Genomic DNA, 17,378 nt, shown 5'->3' with positions numbered 1-17,378 from the left:
CACACACACACACACACACACACACACACACACACACACACACACACACACACACGATCCCTGAGCTTTGACTTCAGACTGCTCTAAACATTCAGTTTCAGGCAGTTTTTCTGTTCTTGGTTGTGAATGATGGCAGTGAGGTTTAAGTGTCTCAAGCTGGCACTGAAAAACAACTCAGTGTTGGTCAAATAAAAAAAAAATGTCACAGCGGCTCCAACCATATATTTTATACAGCCTATGAATCCCCTAGGTTTCCAAGTTAACTTACACAAATTGAACACTACATCAAACACTTTCTACAGACTAGAATGTACCATCGATTCCCACCTGAGAAAACCATCAGTTTCCGACTGAAAATGCAAACTACTGAACACAGTCTGTGTCTATTCACAATACAAATGAACAATTAGCAACTCGTCATACTATAGATTAAAGGCTTTAATGGGCAGGCTTTCTGTGTTCTATAAAGAGAACATTTCAGCAATGTTTTTCTTTTCTTTAAATTACACTGATGTCGTTTACCGAGCAGGTGACATTTTGGACTGATGCTCTTTCAACCTACCTGTTGCTGCTGTCTCTGTTGGTTGGCTTTCTGTTTGGCACGTCGCTCCAGAAACTGTTTGGCGAACTCTTTGGCTTCCACTGTGTCCCCTAGGTAGGACCGGATGAAATCCAGCACTGCATAGGGAGACTCCACCTCCTTCAGGTATGCCACAATTGTGGCAACTTGATAAACACAGAGCGTGAATGATTAGTGACACAGAAGTGTTGCTGTAATTTACACAGTCATCAGCTATTGATGTCTGTAAGCTGAGGGCAAACTCTAAACACCCTTTAGATTGCTAAATGTGATAAAGTTGAACCGCCTACCATCCACAGAGGAGGAGGAGTTGTTGGCAGAGGTGTTGAGAGCGTGCAGCATCTGTTCACACCAGGTGGTGAAGCCGTCCTGAGGCTTCATGCCCTGCAGCAGCTTCAGCAGCTTCTCCTCCTCCTCGGTGCGCTTACGACGGATCATGTACTGATCACTGTGGAGGACACCCAGGCAAATTATATCATTACTATCATCAACTAAAAGAAATCCATTTTTTCCTGCAAGCAGTGCGTTATAACTGGGCAATCCAACAATCCACATCAGCTGAGTTGCCCAGACATGCTCACCTGAGTGATGGGCTGCTGCGGCTGTTCTTAAGGCCCATGTTGTTGTTGCTGTTCCCACGCAGGCCGGTCTGGTTCTTCACAGCCTCGTCCCACATGCCCATGCTGCCCGAAGACCCTCCACTACTGCTCTTACTCTCCAGACTACCCGGCCCTCCCCACATACCGACGCCATCCACCCACTGCCCTCCCATGGAGGAGCTCCCCATCGACAAACCAGAGTGCTGCAAACGGATAAAAATCAGGCTCCATAAATGACCAATAATATGTACGTTTTTATTTTAAACATGCAAATTCCTGCTACATGCTAACATTATCACTGCTGTAGACCTGAATGGTGAACTCACGCGGTCTCTCTGCTGCTGGGCTCTCTGCTGCTGCTTCAGGAGTCTCTCAGTCTCCTGCTGTATTTCCAGCAAAGCCAGAGCCTGGGGCTTTCCTGCCTTAGAAAGCCCAGAAGAGGAAGCCCCACTCCAACTAGAGCTGCCTGCCCCCGGTCCTTGCTGCTGGGGGGTCTGCTGCAGCAATTTCATGATCAGTTCCTGCTGCTGACGACACTGCGGGAACATATGACAGATCAGGCTATAGCTGTGGTTCTCGTTTCTTAGAGGAAAACAGCATGTAGTGCCGCTCAGCAAAGCAAATAAAATATCAAACATTATGAAAACTAAATCAAAACGCAGCACGGAATATTTTTGCTTTAATGAACAAAGCCAGTAACATATTTAATAACCCCAAGGCAACACATGGGATAAAATGAATGCAAAATTTCTCCACCTGCTTGCGTCTGAAGATCTCCTCCTCCTCCCTCCTTTTCTGCTCCTCCTGTTGCCTTCTCTTCTCCTCCCTTCGCTTACGCTGCTCCTCTTCCTCACGCTTCGCCCTGAGTTCAGCGTCTCGCCTCTCCTGCTGGAGCTAAAGAAAATGCATCATCAGTAATTGTGAATGAATATTTGGATCTGACGCTGGTATGACTCAATGGACTCACAGTAGTCACAGTCTGATATTACTATTCAACAGCCCTCACCTTCTGAAGCTGTTCGAGAGTTGGACCCTGAGTAGAAGGATTCATTGTTATGTCCCAAAGACTGGCTTCACCACCTACATGGAAATGAAAAAGGATCATTTTAGCAGCGGCAGCAGCTACAGTTTGTGTGTTTTAACTGTGCCTGCCTGTGTGTGCACAAACAGCAGCAGTCCACACTGTACCTGACGGCTGTGAAGCTGAGGTATGCATGTCCCACATGGACCCTGTATCTGGCACTGACATCGATCTGTTCATCGAAGGCATCATACTCTGCTCACTGCACCTGGGACATAAAGCAACACCCGACGTGTACGTTTACTTTGAAACTAAACATGTCCTCCAAAGTTCAAACTAGGACCGGAATGAACTCCAACAAATTTGGGGCGAAGCCTCCACCCACCTGTTCATGAGCTGGAATAGCTGCTGCTGCTGTTGGAGCTGTTGATAAAGAGCTGCTGCTGCGAGCTCCTGTTGCTTTTTCAGGCGCTCCTGGTCCAGGTTTCCCTGATGAAGGGGAAAGATATAATGTCAACACAAAGGAAAAGTCAGACTCAAAATTACAATAGCAAGTTACTGCATCTAGAACAGACTTGCTTCTGGTAATATTTCAGCTACATTTACACACATTTATCCAAGTCAGCATGCAATAGAAAATTCATTAAATCAACTGTGTGACATTAAGAGGTGAGAATTTAAAATTACAATTCCTGCCACCATAACCTGTCTAGAAATGTGCCCTCTCATTTGCATCCTCCCCTCCCCATCCTCTCGGGTGGCTGAGCTCTGACTCACAGTCCCGGCGGGCCCCCGGTTGGGCTGCGGGCGCTGCGTTGGTGGTAGCTGTCTCACCAGCAGGGGCGGCGGGGAGGGACCCGGGGCAAAGGGCACGCGGCCCCACATCTTGATGACATCCCCCAGGGGTTGGAAACCTTCATCACAGCCCCGCTTCACCAGCAGGGTCATGGTGAAGTAGCCAGCCTGAAACCACTCACACATCTCCACCGTGGTGAATGGACCTGGTTGGTGGGCAGGACAGAGGAGAGTTTGCAATGCAGAAACTGACCTTAGGTGTCGGACTAGCTTCATCTCACCTCAAGAAATTAACAGTTTTTATTCATGTTTTTAGAAAGTATCATCAGGAGAATAGGAGTACCCTGGATCTCTCCCTGGGGGTCCTTATAGAACCACTTCATGGCAGCCTCGTGAGTTAGCGGCAGAGCAGCTGCCGTGTTCCTGCTCTCCTGCTGCTGCAGAGCCTGGGTGAAGCACTCCTCCTCCAAAGAAGTATCCTGCAGTGATGCCACCATCTTCTCTGCCTCCTACACAAATATAAACAAACATTTATTATCTAGTCGACAAGAGTTGGTGTAGCAGGCTCACCCGTAGGATGAAAAGGTGGCGATGCTAATAGTACAGCTAAGACTCACAACTTTGAATGCACTGATACCAGCTAAAACAAAGCTCAGCAGGTTTTAGACCTAGTCAGACAAGGTTATGTTAGTGATGCTTGTTTAAAGTAACATATGTGAAAATATAAACAATATATAGAAGAGCACAGAACAGACATGCAGACGTCCTTTTCAGTTTCTGGCACATCAATCTGCATCAAATGAACTGCTCTATATTTGCAGCCTCCCCCCTAACCATCGCGTTTTTATTCAAAGCAGTGAGCTTTATCAAAAGTCAAAAAAAGAAAAGTGCAGTACTGGTTTTGAATATTCAGCAGCAAAATAATCACCAGTTTCATCCCTCACCTGAAGGCTGTGAAATGTAGTTTGATTAGACATGATTACATAATTTGTCTGAAATGTTCCTCTTGCTGCTCCTACCTGCTGCAGGTGTTTCATGCCTTCGTCGTCCTCAGCGTCTCCTCCAGATGGCGGGAGTAGAGGAGCAGCAGATGATGGGGGTGGAGGAGGCAGGCTGGAGGAGGTGGCTGCGCCGCTGGGACTCAGCTGGGCCTTGGAGCCCCCTAATGGAGCTGCATCTGACATACGCACATGAAAAGAAAAAGAAGAAACGAGTAAAACAATGGGCCCTATTTTTAGTGTTTCTATTTATAGTTTAGCGTTTGGTGTTGTTTGATGTGAGCGGTAGAGCCGCCTACTGGCTCTGTGTCACATCCAGCAGCCGGTTCAGTAAACAAAGTATCAAATGACTGAGGCAAACATATTCTATTTCAAACCAAAATATCAACATGGCTGAATTTCCTTGCTCAAACACGCCGACCTGAGACTGAAAGGGCTGAGGTCATGAAACCAAAGGTTCAGGATCTCTCACTTTAGAAGCCTTTTTTTTAATTTAAATCATTGCACAATAAAAAGTTGCCTAAATAACTTTATTCCGGATTTATACAAAATTAAACAGTCTAATAATTACTGAAATGCAGAAGCATGTATATTTGATATAGACAGTGAACATGTTCTTTTTTTTCTTATAAGAGTTTAACACATTAATGAAATTGCCTAAAACAAATTTTTTTAAAAAGATAATATTGCCGTTTTGTCCTGTTGGCACACTAACACAGAGGTATGTGGAACATGACCTACCTTCACCAGACGTGCTGCTGGCCTTCACAGACTGGCTGTTGCTCAGCTGGGCATTATCCACCACTTGATTAGCACTGCTGGGTTGGGACTCCAGCGATGGAGGGGGACAGTGAGCTGTTGGAGAAGACGAAGGAGATGCTGGCTTTGTCTCACCATCTCCAACAATAAAGATGGCTTCTTTAATCTCTGTGAGGCCAGGAGTGGAAGAAAGGAAGGGGAAAAAAAGTAATGAATCCTCCATTGACTATGATCAGTGAAGGTAAAAGATAAAAGACAACATGTAAATGTAAGATCAAATAAAGACATCCGGTCTCGCCTCACCCTTGTCTTTGTCTCCTTCAGCGCTGTTCCTCTCCATATCAGCAAAGCTGTCTCCCTCCTCTTCCTCTTCCTCAATCCCCTTAAACTCAAACTCCTCCAGGATTGTCTCCTTGCCACTCTTCTGATACAAGACACAGACCAAAAAAGTGAAGCAATCCCAACAAATAAATATTAAAACAATATCATAACAGTAACAGAAACATCATTCTGAGTACCTTCATAGGCATGAACGCTCCAGACGAGTCAAAAGTGCCCATCTCCCCATCCTCCTCATCTGTACACCACTCAGGCAGGCCGTCCCTATCGTCCTCTAGACCATCGCTGCCTGCGCGCCGACGCCCGCCACCGTGACCGTCAGAGTCCCGGAAGTCGAAATCAAACTTCCTCCTCCGACCTTCTCCTGGACCACTGTGGTCCCGCCAGCCCGCTGAGCGAGGACCACCATCTGGTAAACAAATGGAAAGTTATTAGCTTCAAAACTGACCTGAGCTACACTCAGAAATTTATTTTTCTGATTTAACTCAATCTGGAGTTTCATTTTCAAGATATCTGGTTTGGAAAGATCATGATTCATTGAAGCCGACTGCTGAGTCTGCAGAAACTCAGGAAGCTTTAGTTTAACCTAAACCCAGCTGCTCGGTCTTCCCATCACTGACCACTAGATGCCAGTACAATGTCCTTTAAGCTAAAGTTGACACACACATTGTTAACATAGGCTTAAAAACACAGTAATATAACAGTGGAATGATGAGTAATATAAATCTCAGTGATGCTCCATCTTAGTGATTTTAATGAGGCTATACCAAAGTGTAGCTTCCACACTAATGGGTTAGGGCAAAAGGTTTATGTCAAAGGAACATTAAAAATTTGATCCAAGTCTTAGCTTGTGTTGACAGCAGAAAGAGGAATAAACAAAGCAGAGTTTATGACAATAAAAAAAAACGTTTGTGCTTATCATACCATCCCTACGGGATCCAGCAAGTCTCCAGTTACTGCCCGGCTCCCCTTCGTCTTCCTCCTGCTCCTCCCGTAGGGTGCGCCAGTTATCACTGTCAGCCCTTGTGTACTCTTTCCTCACCGGACCCACGGGACCTCCAGTTTCTTCAAAGCCAGGACGTCCCACCTCCCGCCGCAGCGGCTTCTCAAATCGACGCTCACCCCTGAGAAAAGGAGGGAAATGAAGGGAAAATTAGACCAGTTAGCAGAAGAAAACATGGGCCAGTTTTTAACCCAAGAGCAGTGTGTGCAACCAACACCTCACACTGGAGACAATACATTTGCACAGCTTATCCAGATCTTGGAAGGAAAACTGAAAGAAATACAAAAAATACCTGAAAGGATTACAGACTAGGCTGCACTGCTTGACAGCTGCTCTGAGTAATGATAAAACAGGCTTCTGTTGTGCAACAGAGCACTTGGAGTCATTATTTGCATGACCTTACCAACAATTTAAGGACAGTGCAGGTGCCGTGCGCAGTGTATCCTTACCGGTCGTCCCAGCTCTGGCTGCGGTGAATCTCTCGGACGCTGCGACCGAAACCCACCTCGGCATCTTCAATACTTCTTTGGTAGAATCCACCTTCACCACGGCCTCGGCCTGTTTATACACATTAGAACAAGGCATGTGTGGTTAAGTAGCTTCATCCTGCAGGCAGGTGCACACATCAACACACCATCGAACATCATTCTTCTTTTGTGGTTTCCTTTGCTGGGCTGAACTGTGCATGTGTTTACATTGGCATGTGTTGACAAGGTAAGCGCGTAAGCCCTGTGCTTTTAGGCTGCGGCTGGACAAAAGGAGGACTATTTTAAACAGGCCAAGAGGAAGTGTGTTTCACCAAGATGGTGGAAGAAAGAAGGAAATAAACACTTTAGTAGTTGCCTTAAATAAACTGTTTTACTTTAGCTGGGCAGCAGCCATTGTAGTTTGAGCCGAGGGCTTTAAGCAGCCCTTCTGTTGTTGTTGTTGGACTCTGCAGCACAACTGATTGTGAACAGGCTCAATCGGGGCTATACTTTATTGCTTGTGTCCCTCATCCAACTTTTTTTCCCTGCCGTTACCTCGACCACCCCGTGTGGCTCCTCGTCCACGGACCACTCCAGCTGGGGCCGCACCACCCACTCCTTTTCCCATGAGCCTCAGCACTGCCACACTGTTCACAGACATGGAGAAGTTCCTCTGCAGAGTGAGTTGAACGAGCCAAAAAAAAAAAAGGAGAGAGGAATGTGAGGAATGTGAGCTCACAGGCACATCTGTCAACTGAATCTGTATGAGGGTGAGATACCACAAGATAGGGCTCAAACAGTTTAACATTTGCAGATATGCGTTTGTGAGAGTGTGGCTGGTGCAGACCTGCTCCTCCTCAGTGAGAGGCACCAGTGCCAGTGGCTGCATGGGCTCTTCTTGCAGAATAGCAGCAAACTCCTTATCCTGCATGTCCTCTGGGACCTAAAAGCAACAACAAGAGGACAAAACCACCTCTTAAAAACTTGAACTCTGACTTCAAACATGTTCATATGTTTAAGGATACAGACTTATACAGCACTTTAGAGAGGTCCTTGTTCTACACTATTTATGCTGCTTTGTATGAGTCGCAATTCAGAGTAAGCCTTATTTTCAGCCCGCCGGGTTATTCTGTCTGAAAGAAGCAGTTTTCCTGTAAGGCCATCCTCTCTTCTCTTCTTCTCTAAGACAATTACTTCTGATTGACTGCCCCTCACAAACAGGGGTGAACTGCAGTTCGGTGTTCTGTGCTTATAGACAGATATTAAAGGCAGGGTTTTTGTCAATGTACTCCAAGCCCGGCATCTCATAAACCGGGCCTCGGACCGGTTTGGTTCCGGGCCGCGAGAGTTGAGGCTCAGGTGTGATTTTCAGGGTTTTTATCGGTTTTCAGCGTTATTTTGTTATTGTTTTTATCATTACCTCGGTTTTCCTGGGTCTTTTCACGTGTGTTATGAATAACTCTTCTTTGTTTCAGTACCGGTACTAGTTTTATTTTGTTGTATTTTTCCGCGACACCTTAAACCCCGGTCCGTGAAAATATTGTCGGGCATAAACCGGTCCGTGGCGCAAAAAAGGTTGGGGACCGCTGCTTTAGCTGATATCCATCTCCTTGTGTCAACAGGTGACTGTAAGCTTACATCATTTTTGCCCCATGTGAATGGGATTCAGTGTTTCACATTGGTATAGACTGTAATAAATCGAGAATGAGCAAACTATTAACCAACCTTGTTGTCTTTGACATAAAGTGCTAACATCTCCTCTCGGCCGTAGCGGTACTCGGCCAGCTTGTACTTTGGCATGGCGGGGGAAGGAGGGGGAGACGTCACACTCCCCCCACTGGACAGTGCACGGAGCCTGTGAGTAAAAGACAAAGGATAAAGTACTTTACTTTCAACAACAGGAATTAAAGCAACTGTCCAGTACAACAAATACGTGTTTTGCAACTGCATGCTAAAGCTTTCAAAGCTGTGTATTTGCTCTACTTTTCCCCCCAAGCTAATAACAATCTCTGACATGTAATGTAAAAAACAAGCTTTATAAATAACTTTGTGCAAATTCCCCAGTTGGCTCTGAACGCACGCACACACACGAAAATCAGAGCAATTGTGTAACCTTGATAGAATTCCTTTTAATCTCAATTGAAGAAAAATAACTAATAGCATCCATCTTGCAGCAGGAAAAATTTTTTAGTAAATGTTCTGTAACAAATTCCTCCCACACAGCTCCCCCTGAACACACTTGGCTCAATGCTGACGATATATTAGCTTTCCAATCTCAAGATTTCATTTTAAAAAGCTATTACTAGCTGGCCAACTTCCAAGGCCTGCTGTTTAACAATGGCTCCTTTCACATGCCTCTACAGAGTGTGTCAGTGACTCTCAGCTCCACATCAAAACCATATGCAGCTCAGAGATGGAGAGGAGGGTGTGGGGGGTAGAAAGGTAAAGGGAAGCTTCATGAAAGCCCAGTTGGTAGCATGTAGCAAATCAAAGAGGATAAAAATAAGTGGAGCAGCAACTAATATGCATAATAAGAGAAGCGCTCAGGAAGCAAGCCAGTGGGTGGGTTACTAAGAAATATTTGTGCATCATATGTACCCACCTGCATTTACCTGCAGCAAAACATGAGCTTTCCTCCCTAACAAGGATTCAAATATCCTCTACACACTTAAATCTCTACATGAATAATCCTTTGAGAGTCTTACAAAGATTGGAGTAAGAGAAACTACACCAACCTAAAAGCATGGCCGAATATTTTACTTTGAATTCGACCACAATGACTAACATAGTTGCAGGCTGCGCTGCCAACTAAAGCTCGAATGGTCTAAATAATTTCGTAAGGTTAACTGCCCTTTAAAGACGTGTAAACATGCTGGTCAGGCAGCTGTATGTGGCGAGCACATGAACCGGCCGCTCTGTAACTATATTAAAAAGGGTACGAGGATGAAAGTGAGCTACGAGAGCCACTGAGAGCAAAGCAGCTGCAGATGTGTAAAGGCAGAAAATATTCTGTGAGACTGGCACTGCACCAAGAATGCACACAGCAGTCACGGGCCGTTAGAGATGGAGAGCTACCAAACTGCAGACTACGCCCCCCCCATTAATCGCTGCACAAACATTCACTGAGCTACAGAAACAGCAGAAGGAAAGAGAGATGGACAGGAGAGAGCAGTGACAAAACCGACACTTTGTTACCACTGAAATGACTAACCACGGCGGGGCGCCTGCAAGCAAGACTCATTTTTAAAAGCACTTTCATATCAAGTTTAAACGTCTTCAGCAACGTCTTTTCCCCCCCCCCTGTGTTAACAGACTGTAACGGAATTTAAAACTGAGACCTTCCTCTGTACTATTTGTTGCCTTTAAGAACCTGTGTAATGATTTCTGTGTGAAGACTGACCGAGAATTTATTGTAAGAATCCGAGAATATTATGCTCGATTCTTAGTGTCTACCATTAGTGTCGCTCTCTTCTACTCCGAGCGCCAACAGTGAGCAACACTAGCCAAGAGTAGTACCGAGTCCACAAAAGCTCAAACACACATTCCAGAGAAGGACAACAGAACTGACTTCAGACAACATTTCACTTATGAAAAGTGAGTAGCGAAGCTAGGCTTAGCTAGGTAGCTGATGTGCTTTGGGTATACCATGTAATTTCACCTAATGGTAACCATTAGCTTACCTGCTAACATGGTGACTAAAGCCACAACAAAGTCAGTTTTATCCAACTGAAGTTTGATCAAACAGAAAATAAGGCCTTCAGGGGAGAACTACAGTTTACACGAGCATGATTCATTCACACTTGTAAACGAACTGCATGCTGTCTCCTGTTACAACATATTGTCTTATGTGGTAACTTGGCCGCCTATATTCAAACTGCAGAAAGATCCAACCAAGTTATGACATTACAAATGTTTATATTTCAATTTAAGTGTTCATTTCTTGGTCACATTGCCAATCCACACACAAAGGATAGGTCAACACCCTGAAGCCAACTGAAGAATGAAGGCTGCTTATGCCATCTGCACAGCTAAGGTTACTTAACAGCATCTCTAACAGCCGTTTTCATACCGATTTACTCTTACGATGATTTTCTCAGGTAATGCTGGTGCCACCTTCACACAACTCAGTTTGTCCAACAAAAACTCATAAACCAAAAGACATCAGCTCTACATTAATGAGAGACCATCAAAAAATAATCTAAATATTTCAGGTCATCGCTTCCATTTTGGGCCTTTGTTTTCATGGTTTTTGGTACGGACACTGAGCCGTTTTGGTTGAGCTGAATTTGATCGAACAGCAGCTTATAACCTAACCAACTTCACTAACCCCTGATCTTTTCCTAGTGTCATTTTCAGGGGAACGAGTCCAATTGACACAGGACGTTATAAGACTTAAGCAAATTGCCATTGCGATTTAACGGCCACATTCAAGAAGGTCATTTGGAGGTTGCTTAAACCTGCACATTTCATTATGTCCAAAGTTTCCTTAAAAATAAAAAAAACAGAATGGCACTCAGCATAACTCATCCGCTTTTAATTTTCCCCCACAAATTAAAACAAACACAAAATAAGCACTTGGTTCCTCTGGGAAATATTTCTTTATAAAAAAAATTGGAAATATATAAATAAGAAAATAAAATACAAATATTACCATTCTGGGCCGAAGTTAAGAGTCTCAGCAGTCATATTCCTCACGTCCACACAGAACTGAGTATCTAAGGAGGAAAAAAGTATCCAGATTTCTTTGTGTTTTTTCTCTTTTGTGACGAATAAAATGCAACTTTGAAAAGGAGGGTTAACAAAAGAAAACGGTTCCTTACCCTGTCCAGATAATCGGAGCAGGCTGGACTGGGCTGGACCAGGCTCGAGCTGGCTGGCTTTAGTTAGGCTTAGGTGACTAGAAGGCTGAGTGGTGCTTAAGCTGTGGTCACAGAGCTCCCCAAACACACAAAGAGAATAGCTGCCAGTTTCAGGTGCTTGAGGAATACCAGGTTATCAGGTCCTAACTAAGGAAGGGCTTTCAATGATAAGTTTGGAGAATGGAAGCTCCTGCTACTCACAGCCAAAAAAGGTTGTTAACATAAAAAAGAAACGAAAAGAACCTTAGAAATTAACAATGGAACAAAATAAAACACTCTTGCTAATAATGTCTTCTTTTTTTGTTTGCGATTTCCTTTTTGTTTTTTTACAGCAGTTATATCTCACATTAACGTTAAAAATATGAACTGATTGATCAAAAGACGCAGGAACAAAATAACAGCCGAAAAAACAATGAAATAGGCTGCTGGAACAGCTGCCAAGAGCAGACGCGACTCGCACTCCTCTTCTCCTTTCTCTCACTCCCTCTGTGCCGTTTTCTCTCGCTCCAACTGAAATGTGGACTGACGGAGACCTTCTAGGTAACTCCTTTATTTCCTGACCTCCTCCCTTTGCACCACTGGAAAAAAAAAAGAAAACAAAATACTGTTAAACAGAGACAGAATGAGAGAAATATAAAATTTCAAAGAAAAATGGGAAGAAGTAAACACTTCATAAATTAGCTGCTGCTCTTGAGATGCTTTTTCACCGCTTGGCAGTCCACCTCTGTTGTAAGTGAGTGAAGGAACCATAATTTGATTTTCTCCGCAAAGACTCGACATACCATTTACGCAGCGTGCCTGGGACTCACCAACAGATACCCAATTTGATCAATGTGTTGCAGCACTCTGAGTTGAGGGGAAAGTGCTGTGGTATTCCTTCACTGAATAAATGAAAACTATTTCTAGTATAGCACTCAGTCATACTCCAACATTTCTGCTGCTCACAGGAGATTTTCCATCCTGAAATACACCGAGTCTATTTCAGTCATGTTGTGAACCAGATGCTTCCTAAACCATGCAGCTGGCTGGGGATGATTCCTCAAAATGTCATGGCAACTAAAGCAATATCCAGGCAACTAAACTTCAGCAGCAAATGCTCACATACACATACATACATATATTGCCCCTTTAACATGAACACCACTTAGGTTTGCACACTGATGACTAAACACAAGCCATATTTTCCAGCTTCTTCCCATCTTGGTGACTACTTTCCTTCAATATTCCCTCACCACAGACGCTGAACAAAAAAGGTTAAGTTCACAAGTTTTCACAACATTTTATTAAATGGCCATCATTGCATATAACCGACACTTGCAAGGTTACCTACGCACTTTACAGAGATTGGCAACATGGTGCTAGCAAACTAGAGAAAATAGACATTACTGTTTCAATCGGTTTCGTTTTAAATTAGCTTTGTCATCTTGCATTTGCACGGATGCTACTTTCTCTGCCCTCTAATGCGCTGTTTTGCTACACGCTTAGTTATGTTGGTAGTAAATACTGCACATGAGGAAAGCATGAAGAGAAGAAAACTTTACTCAGGCTTATTACAGTTTGATTTATTTAAACTGAAACAAAAGATTCCCAACAACTGACAATCTATGTGAAAATAAATAGATAAATAAATTAAAAAATAAGATAAAATGATGTTGGCTGCGATGGTTTGAAGCCAATTTTTCCTCTCCCTTTTTTGTTTTTCCTTTTTTTTTTTAGATGAACCCTGTTGCAACCAAGCCAAGAAGCTCTTCTGTTGATAATGTTAGCCAATGACACACACTGGTTGAGAGAAGCTGTAGGTTTTATTATTCTTACAGTTGGGGCTGTGCCATCCTCCACGATAATATTGGTATAAAATATTTTCACATCTTATAAAACCGCCACAGTGCAATATCATTGCTATAGTAAGTCATGCATTTACAATCCCTAGTGTGCACTACAACAAGACAAGGCCCAGACATGTCTGAGAGCAAGAGTCACATGTCATTCTCCAACGACTATTTAACTAAAGACTGAGCTACTTAAACAACCTCCAACAAAGCACTATGCTAAAAAAAAAAAGAAAACTGCTCCTGCCAAAGGTGGAAACAAACTTTTCATGACTTGAAGAAAAAGAACCAAAAACACCGCCAACTACAACCAGGCTACAAATGACTCAACCTAGCATGGTTAGCTGCACTTGTTATGAAAAAGAAGAACAAAGTGGATGGAAATTAGGAAATTACTGATGCAGTTACATGAAAAAAGACTTAAGCACCTGTTTAAAAAGCTCAGCCTTAGATAGAAAATACCAGGGAAAAAAATACTGCTTTTTTTTATGTGACAATATTGTGCAGCTTCTTTAACTTTATTTACTGCTGAACTAAAGTGTTACGCACTTATTCACACTATTGCTTAAAACTTCCAGGGAAAACACTACCTGGGCTAACTGTGTCACTAACATTTAACTATAAACGCTGCCGCATGTTGTTTCATTAGACTCACAATTCAAATTAGTACACGTGCCATCAGTGACAGCTCACCAGAAAATAAGGATGGAAAATGCACTTCATTTAGTTACACTTATAAATGCTTCTGCCTAGGAGTGGGCGATATAAACGATATACGACAGAAACTATATAAATTTGGCCAACAATAGAGATTTTGACTATATCGCTCTATCGCGATAGCGCATGTTAATGATGTCATAAACATTGGCCTGTTTATAGCATCCTGCTATGCGATTGTATTTGTCCCTGACCACCAGAATCCCTCACGTTAACTTTTATCGAGTGGAAAAAAAGTTGGCGTTCATCCTCCAGCTTCACTGTGCTAATGTTATGCTAACATAGCTGTGTCGCTAGCAATCACGTAGACAACATTATATACCAGGTAGTCCAACTTCAGTAACCCTGCAAACGCCACTGCTGTTTAGTTTTCCGTCTTCATTTATGTTGGAAGTGGTAGCAGAGCTGTACGTTTTAATTAGTTTCAAAAATCTCTCAGTCAGAACATGGTATGAAATGTTTAGGTGTAAACTAGCGAGCTAACTTCCTGTTAACTTGTAACTCCGTTAAATTTAATAAATTCTGTTTTCATGGATGCCTGGATGTTAAACTTAATTGTTACACCCGATAAAGCAGCAATGCTGATGATTTAATTAAAGATGAAAGAATTTAGACCGTTTTTAACTCTTAGTGTTCGTTTGACTTTGGGACCTGAAGCGGACGGAGTTTTGGACCCAGATTACTCCGCGAAGCTCCTCACTACGGCAGCCGTAATGCTCTGACAATCCATCAAGCAGTGCGGCTTACCAAAGTTGAACTAAAACATTTTTTTAACAGATTTCTGCAGCCAAAATCGGTTCAAGGTCAGTAAGCACAACCAGAATTCATACATAAGGCACACTCTCGATTTTTGAGAAAATTAAAGGATTTTAAGTGCCTTATAGTGCGGAAAATACGTTATACAGAAGAAAAGAATATATCGCGATATATATCGTTACTGCACATGCTTCAAATTATATCGCAATATGAATTTTAGGCCATATCGCCCAGCCCTACTGCTGCCTGCATTTTTCAACATTCAGTATTGTTTCTGTAAAATATAATTACTGCAAATTTTCTTTGGATATAATTTTGAGACTCAACTGGACACCCCCACTAACAATGTAGTTGCTGCCCTTTTAATCAGAGCATCTCAAATACAGACAGAAACTTTTTTTAAACTTTTCACCTAAACCTCTCTCCAGGAAATCCTAGCAGCTAGGATGCTGGCCTTTGTTATTTTAAAGCAAATGTCTAAAACCAATTAATTAATCTGCTCACCTGTTTAAAGACCGCTAACCCACTCAACCTACAAATGAATGCAATTTCCTAGCAACTGCACAGTACATCCTCCTATTGTATTACTAAAGTTCAGTTAAAAAAAAAAGCCCCACTGCTCACATATCCCTGTTTTCTTGGTTTAAAAAAAAAAGAAAAGGAAAAAAAAGTAGGAAAATCGAGGTCTTAATTGAACTTTTGTACCTATAAGAAATCTGCTACATTGCCAGTAGATATGATTGCCTTATTTACATTAGTTATTACATTCATTATCATTTTAGAAGGCAATACAAATTGATGGAACTACTCAGTGCATAATCACTGCAACTGGTAAAGATTTTAAAGACAGAAAACAGAAAAATTTAAAAAGGAGAATTTAATAATTACCGAGTAAGCAGATTTAAGAGCAGTCCACATTAAACTATTAACACTGCGATACAGACATGTTTAAGACAAATGGAAGATACTGAGCAGGTCCAGTTTACATTCCAATATACAGCAAATATAAAATCCTAATTTAAATTTCTCTTCTGAATTATTGGGGGGAAAGACCATTTTATGCATTTGTAAACCAAAAGCATATAAACTTCTACATGAATTTAAAAGACAGTAGGACCTAATGAACTGTCATGTGTGAACAGGAAAATTTAAACATGCCCTTTAAAACAGGATTCAAACCATTCCAGTCACACAGTTCCCAGTTTGTGTTTGTCAGACATGTTCAGGCTCCTGATCAGAATGCAAAGTACTTTTTTTTTTTTTTTTTTACATGAGTACTGTACTTTAAACAGGTGTACTTCGCAGGTGTACCAATTGTCAATTTAAAAGCAGCACAATAAAAACACCTGTAATACCAGGCTCCAGTTATAATGGCCAGATCAGTTATGGCTTAAGGGAAATCCAGAAAGAAAATAATTTCACAGAGAATCACCGAATAAAATGACACTTTATTGCTCTTTAAGCTCCTAGCAGATATGGCAAATTTTTCTTTACTTTTATGCGCCGTCCAACAGACTTTTTTTTTTACTTCGTTTAATACCCTGTATCAACTTTGCTTAAAAAATTATAATAAATAAGTAATTAAATAAATAATTAAATAAATAATGCAAGGTCGGAATATGGGATTTCTTGTGCGTATAAATATTAGCAAAACTCATGCACTCCAAAACGTGGCGGGATAAAGATTCCACTCTGAGTAAAAGGGAGCGGTACCAGTGGCTCAAAGTGATACAAGTGCGAGCAAACTTGTAACTCTGACTAAATTAACTAAACCGATGGTGCTAAATGTGGCTAACATTTAAACAGAACAGTCGGAGTTGACGTTAGCTACCGACAGTTGTGGCGAGCTACGCTAGCGCGTACCCTGCTCGCCTCTCAAGCCAATTAGAGCGAACTGATTTGTGGGCAAAGTGCAATAAAGCCCTAGTTACAACATCACTGGCCTCGATATCATATTTCTATTGCATATGAGCAGTTGCTAGCTATCTTGCTTCGTAACTTAGCACAAGGTATGCACTGATCGTAAAGGCCTTGGCTTGTAGGTTCAAATGACACCAGATATGTCGGCAAAGGGGGCGGAGTATTGGGATCTCAGTCCCCGGCCTGCTCCGCTAATGTGCGGACGACCACCAGCGCCACTCCGCTGTCGGTACTAATGCGTTGTAAACAAAACAAACAACAGCAGAAACAGAATTTTAGCTCTTAAACAACTCAGTGAAAATGTTTTTTTTTTCATGACAGATAACACCGACCCGTTCGAGCTGCAGAAGCTATTAGCATGTTAGCTCCCGTTAGCCAGCTAGCTAAAAGACAGGCAGCAAAGAGGAACCATGGCTTACCTTCACTGTTTATAGCTACCAGACTGCTTGTCTGCACGGCGTGTCTACAGCCAATTTATCGAATGCATTGGTCTCTTTAAACACTGTAAACGTATTCATTCGACAGAATAGTACTTTCAGAAAGTCGTGCTCTGTATTTTATTTATTATTTTTTTCCCCTCTCCACCAACGGTCGCTTCTGCGTATCAGTATGTGTCCGCTGGCTCCCAGTCGCTGCTCTTCTTGTTGTTTGTGTTTCGGAAACATGGCCGTCAGTGTGACACCACGTGACTGGACATTGACAAGCGCCTAACCAATGCTGTAGCAGGGCAAACACA

The 17,378-nt window shown here is 42.6% G+C and overlaps 1 protein-coding gene across 2 annotated transcripts in view; it reads right to left on the bottom strand.

The window, feature by feature from the left end:
* The window catches only part of gigyf1a (GRB10 interacting GYF protein 1a), a 21,588-nt gene extending 4,276 nt beyond the window's left edge, over positions 1–17,312 (bottom strand). The window contains exons 1-22 of one of the 2 annotated variants that reach the window (XM_013914651.1): positions 17,062–17,312; positions 11,382–11,998; positions 11,213–11,276; positions 8,287–8,416; positions 7,409–7,504; positions 7,117–7,234; positions 6,544–6,652; positions 6,016–6,215; positions 5,271–5,500; positions 5,056–5,176; positions 4,735–4,920; positions 4,015–4,172; positions 3,339–3,504; positions 2,978–3,201; positions 2,586–2,689; positions 2,368–2,468; positions 2,186–2,259; positions 1,936–2,073; positions 1,506–1,715; positions 1,162–1,382; positions 871–1,028; positions 563–726 (exon numbers count right to left, since the gene is read on the bottom strand). In XM_013914651.1, coding sequence (XP_013770105.1) covers positions 563–726; positions 871–1,028; positions 1,162–1,382; positions 1,506–1,715; positions 1,936–2,073; positions 2,186–2,259; positions 2,368–2,468; positions 2,586–2,689; positions 2,978–3,201; positions 3,339–3,504; positions 4,015–4,172; positions 4,735–4,920; positions 5,056–5,176; positions 5,271–5,500; positions 6,016–6,215; positions 6,544–6,652; positions 7,117–7,234; positions 7,409–7,504; positions 8,287–8,416; positions 11,213–11,247 — 2,943 coding nt within the window. In that variant the 5' untranslated portion in view covers positions 11,248–11,276; positions 11,382–11,998; positions 17,062–17,312. The remainder of the gene's footprint in view (positions 1–562; positions 727–870; positions 1,029–1,161; positions 1,383–1,505; positions 1,716–1,935; positions 2,074–2,185; positions 2,260–2,367; positions 2,469–2,585; positions 2,690–2,977; positions 3,202–3,338; positions 3,505–4,014; positions 4,173–4,734; positions 4,921–5,055; positions 5,177–5,270; positions 5,501–6,015; positions 6,216–6,543; positions 6,653–7,116; positions 7,235–7,408; positions 7,505–8,286; positions 8,417–11,212; positions 11,277–11,381; positions 11,999–17,061) is intronic. The other variant, XM_013914652.1, reaches the window with a different exon arrangement.
* Between the last annotated feature and the right edge of the window lie 66 nt (positions 17,313–17,378).

The sequence above is a fragment of the Pundamilia nyererei genome, unplaced genomic scaffold (genome assembly GCF_000239375.1).
Source record: "Pundamilia nyererei isolate P.nyererei 1_Seehausen unplaced genomic scaffold, PunNye1.0 scaffold00213, whole genome shotgun sequence".
NCBI lineage: Eukaryota > Metazoa > Chordata > Actinopteri > Cichliformes > Cichlidae > Pundamilia > Pundamilia nyererei.
The sequence above is the reverse complement of the archived record's forward strand: the minus strand, read 5'-3'. Positions and strand labels throughout refer to the sequence as shown.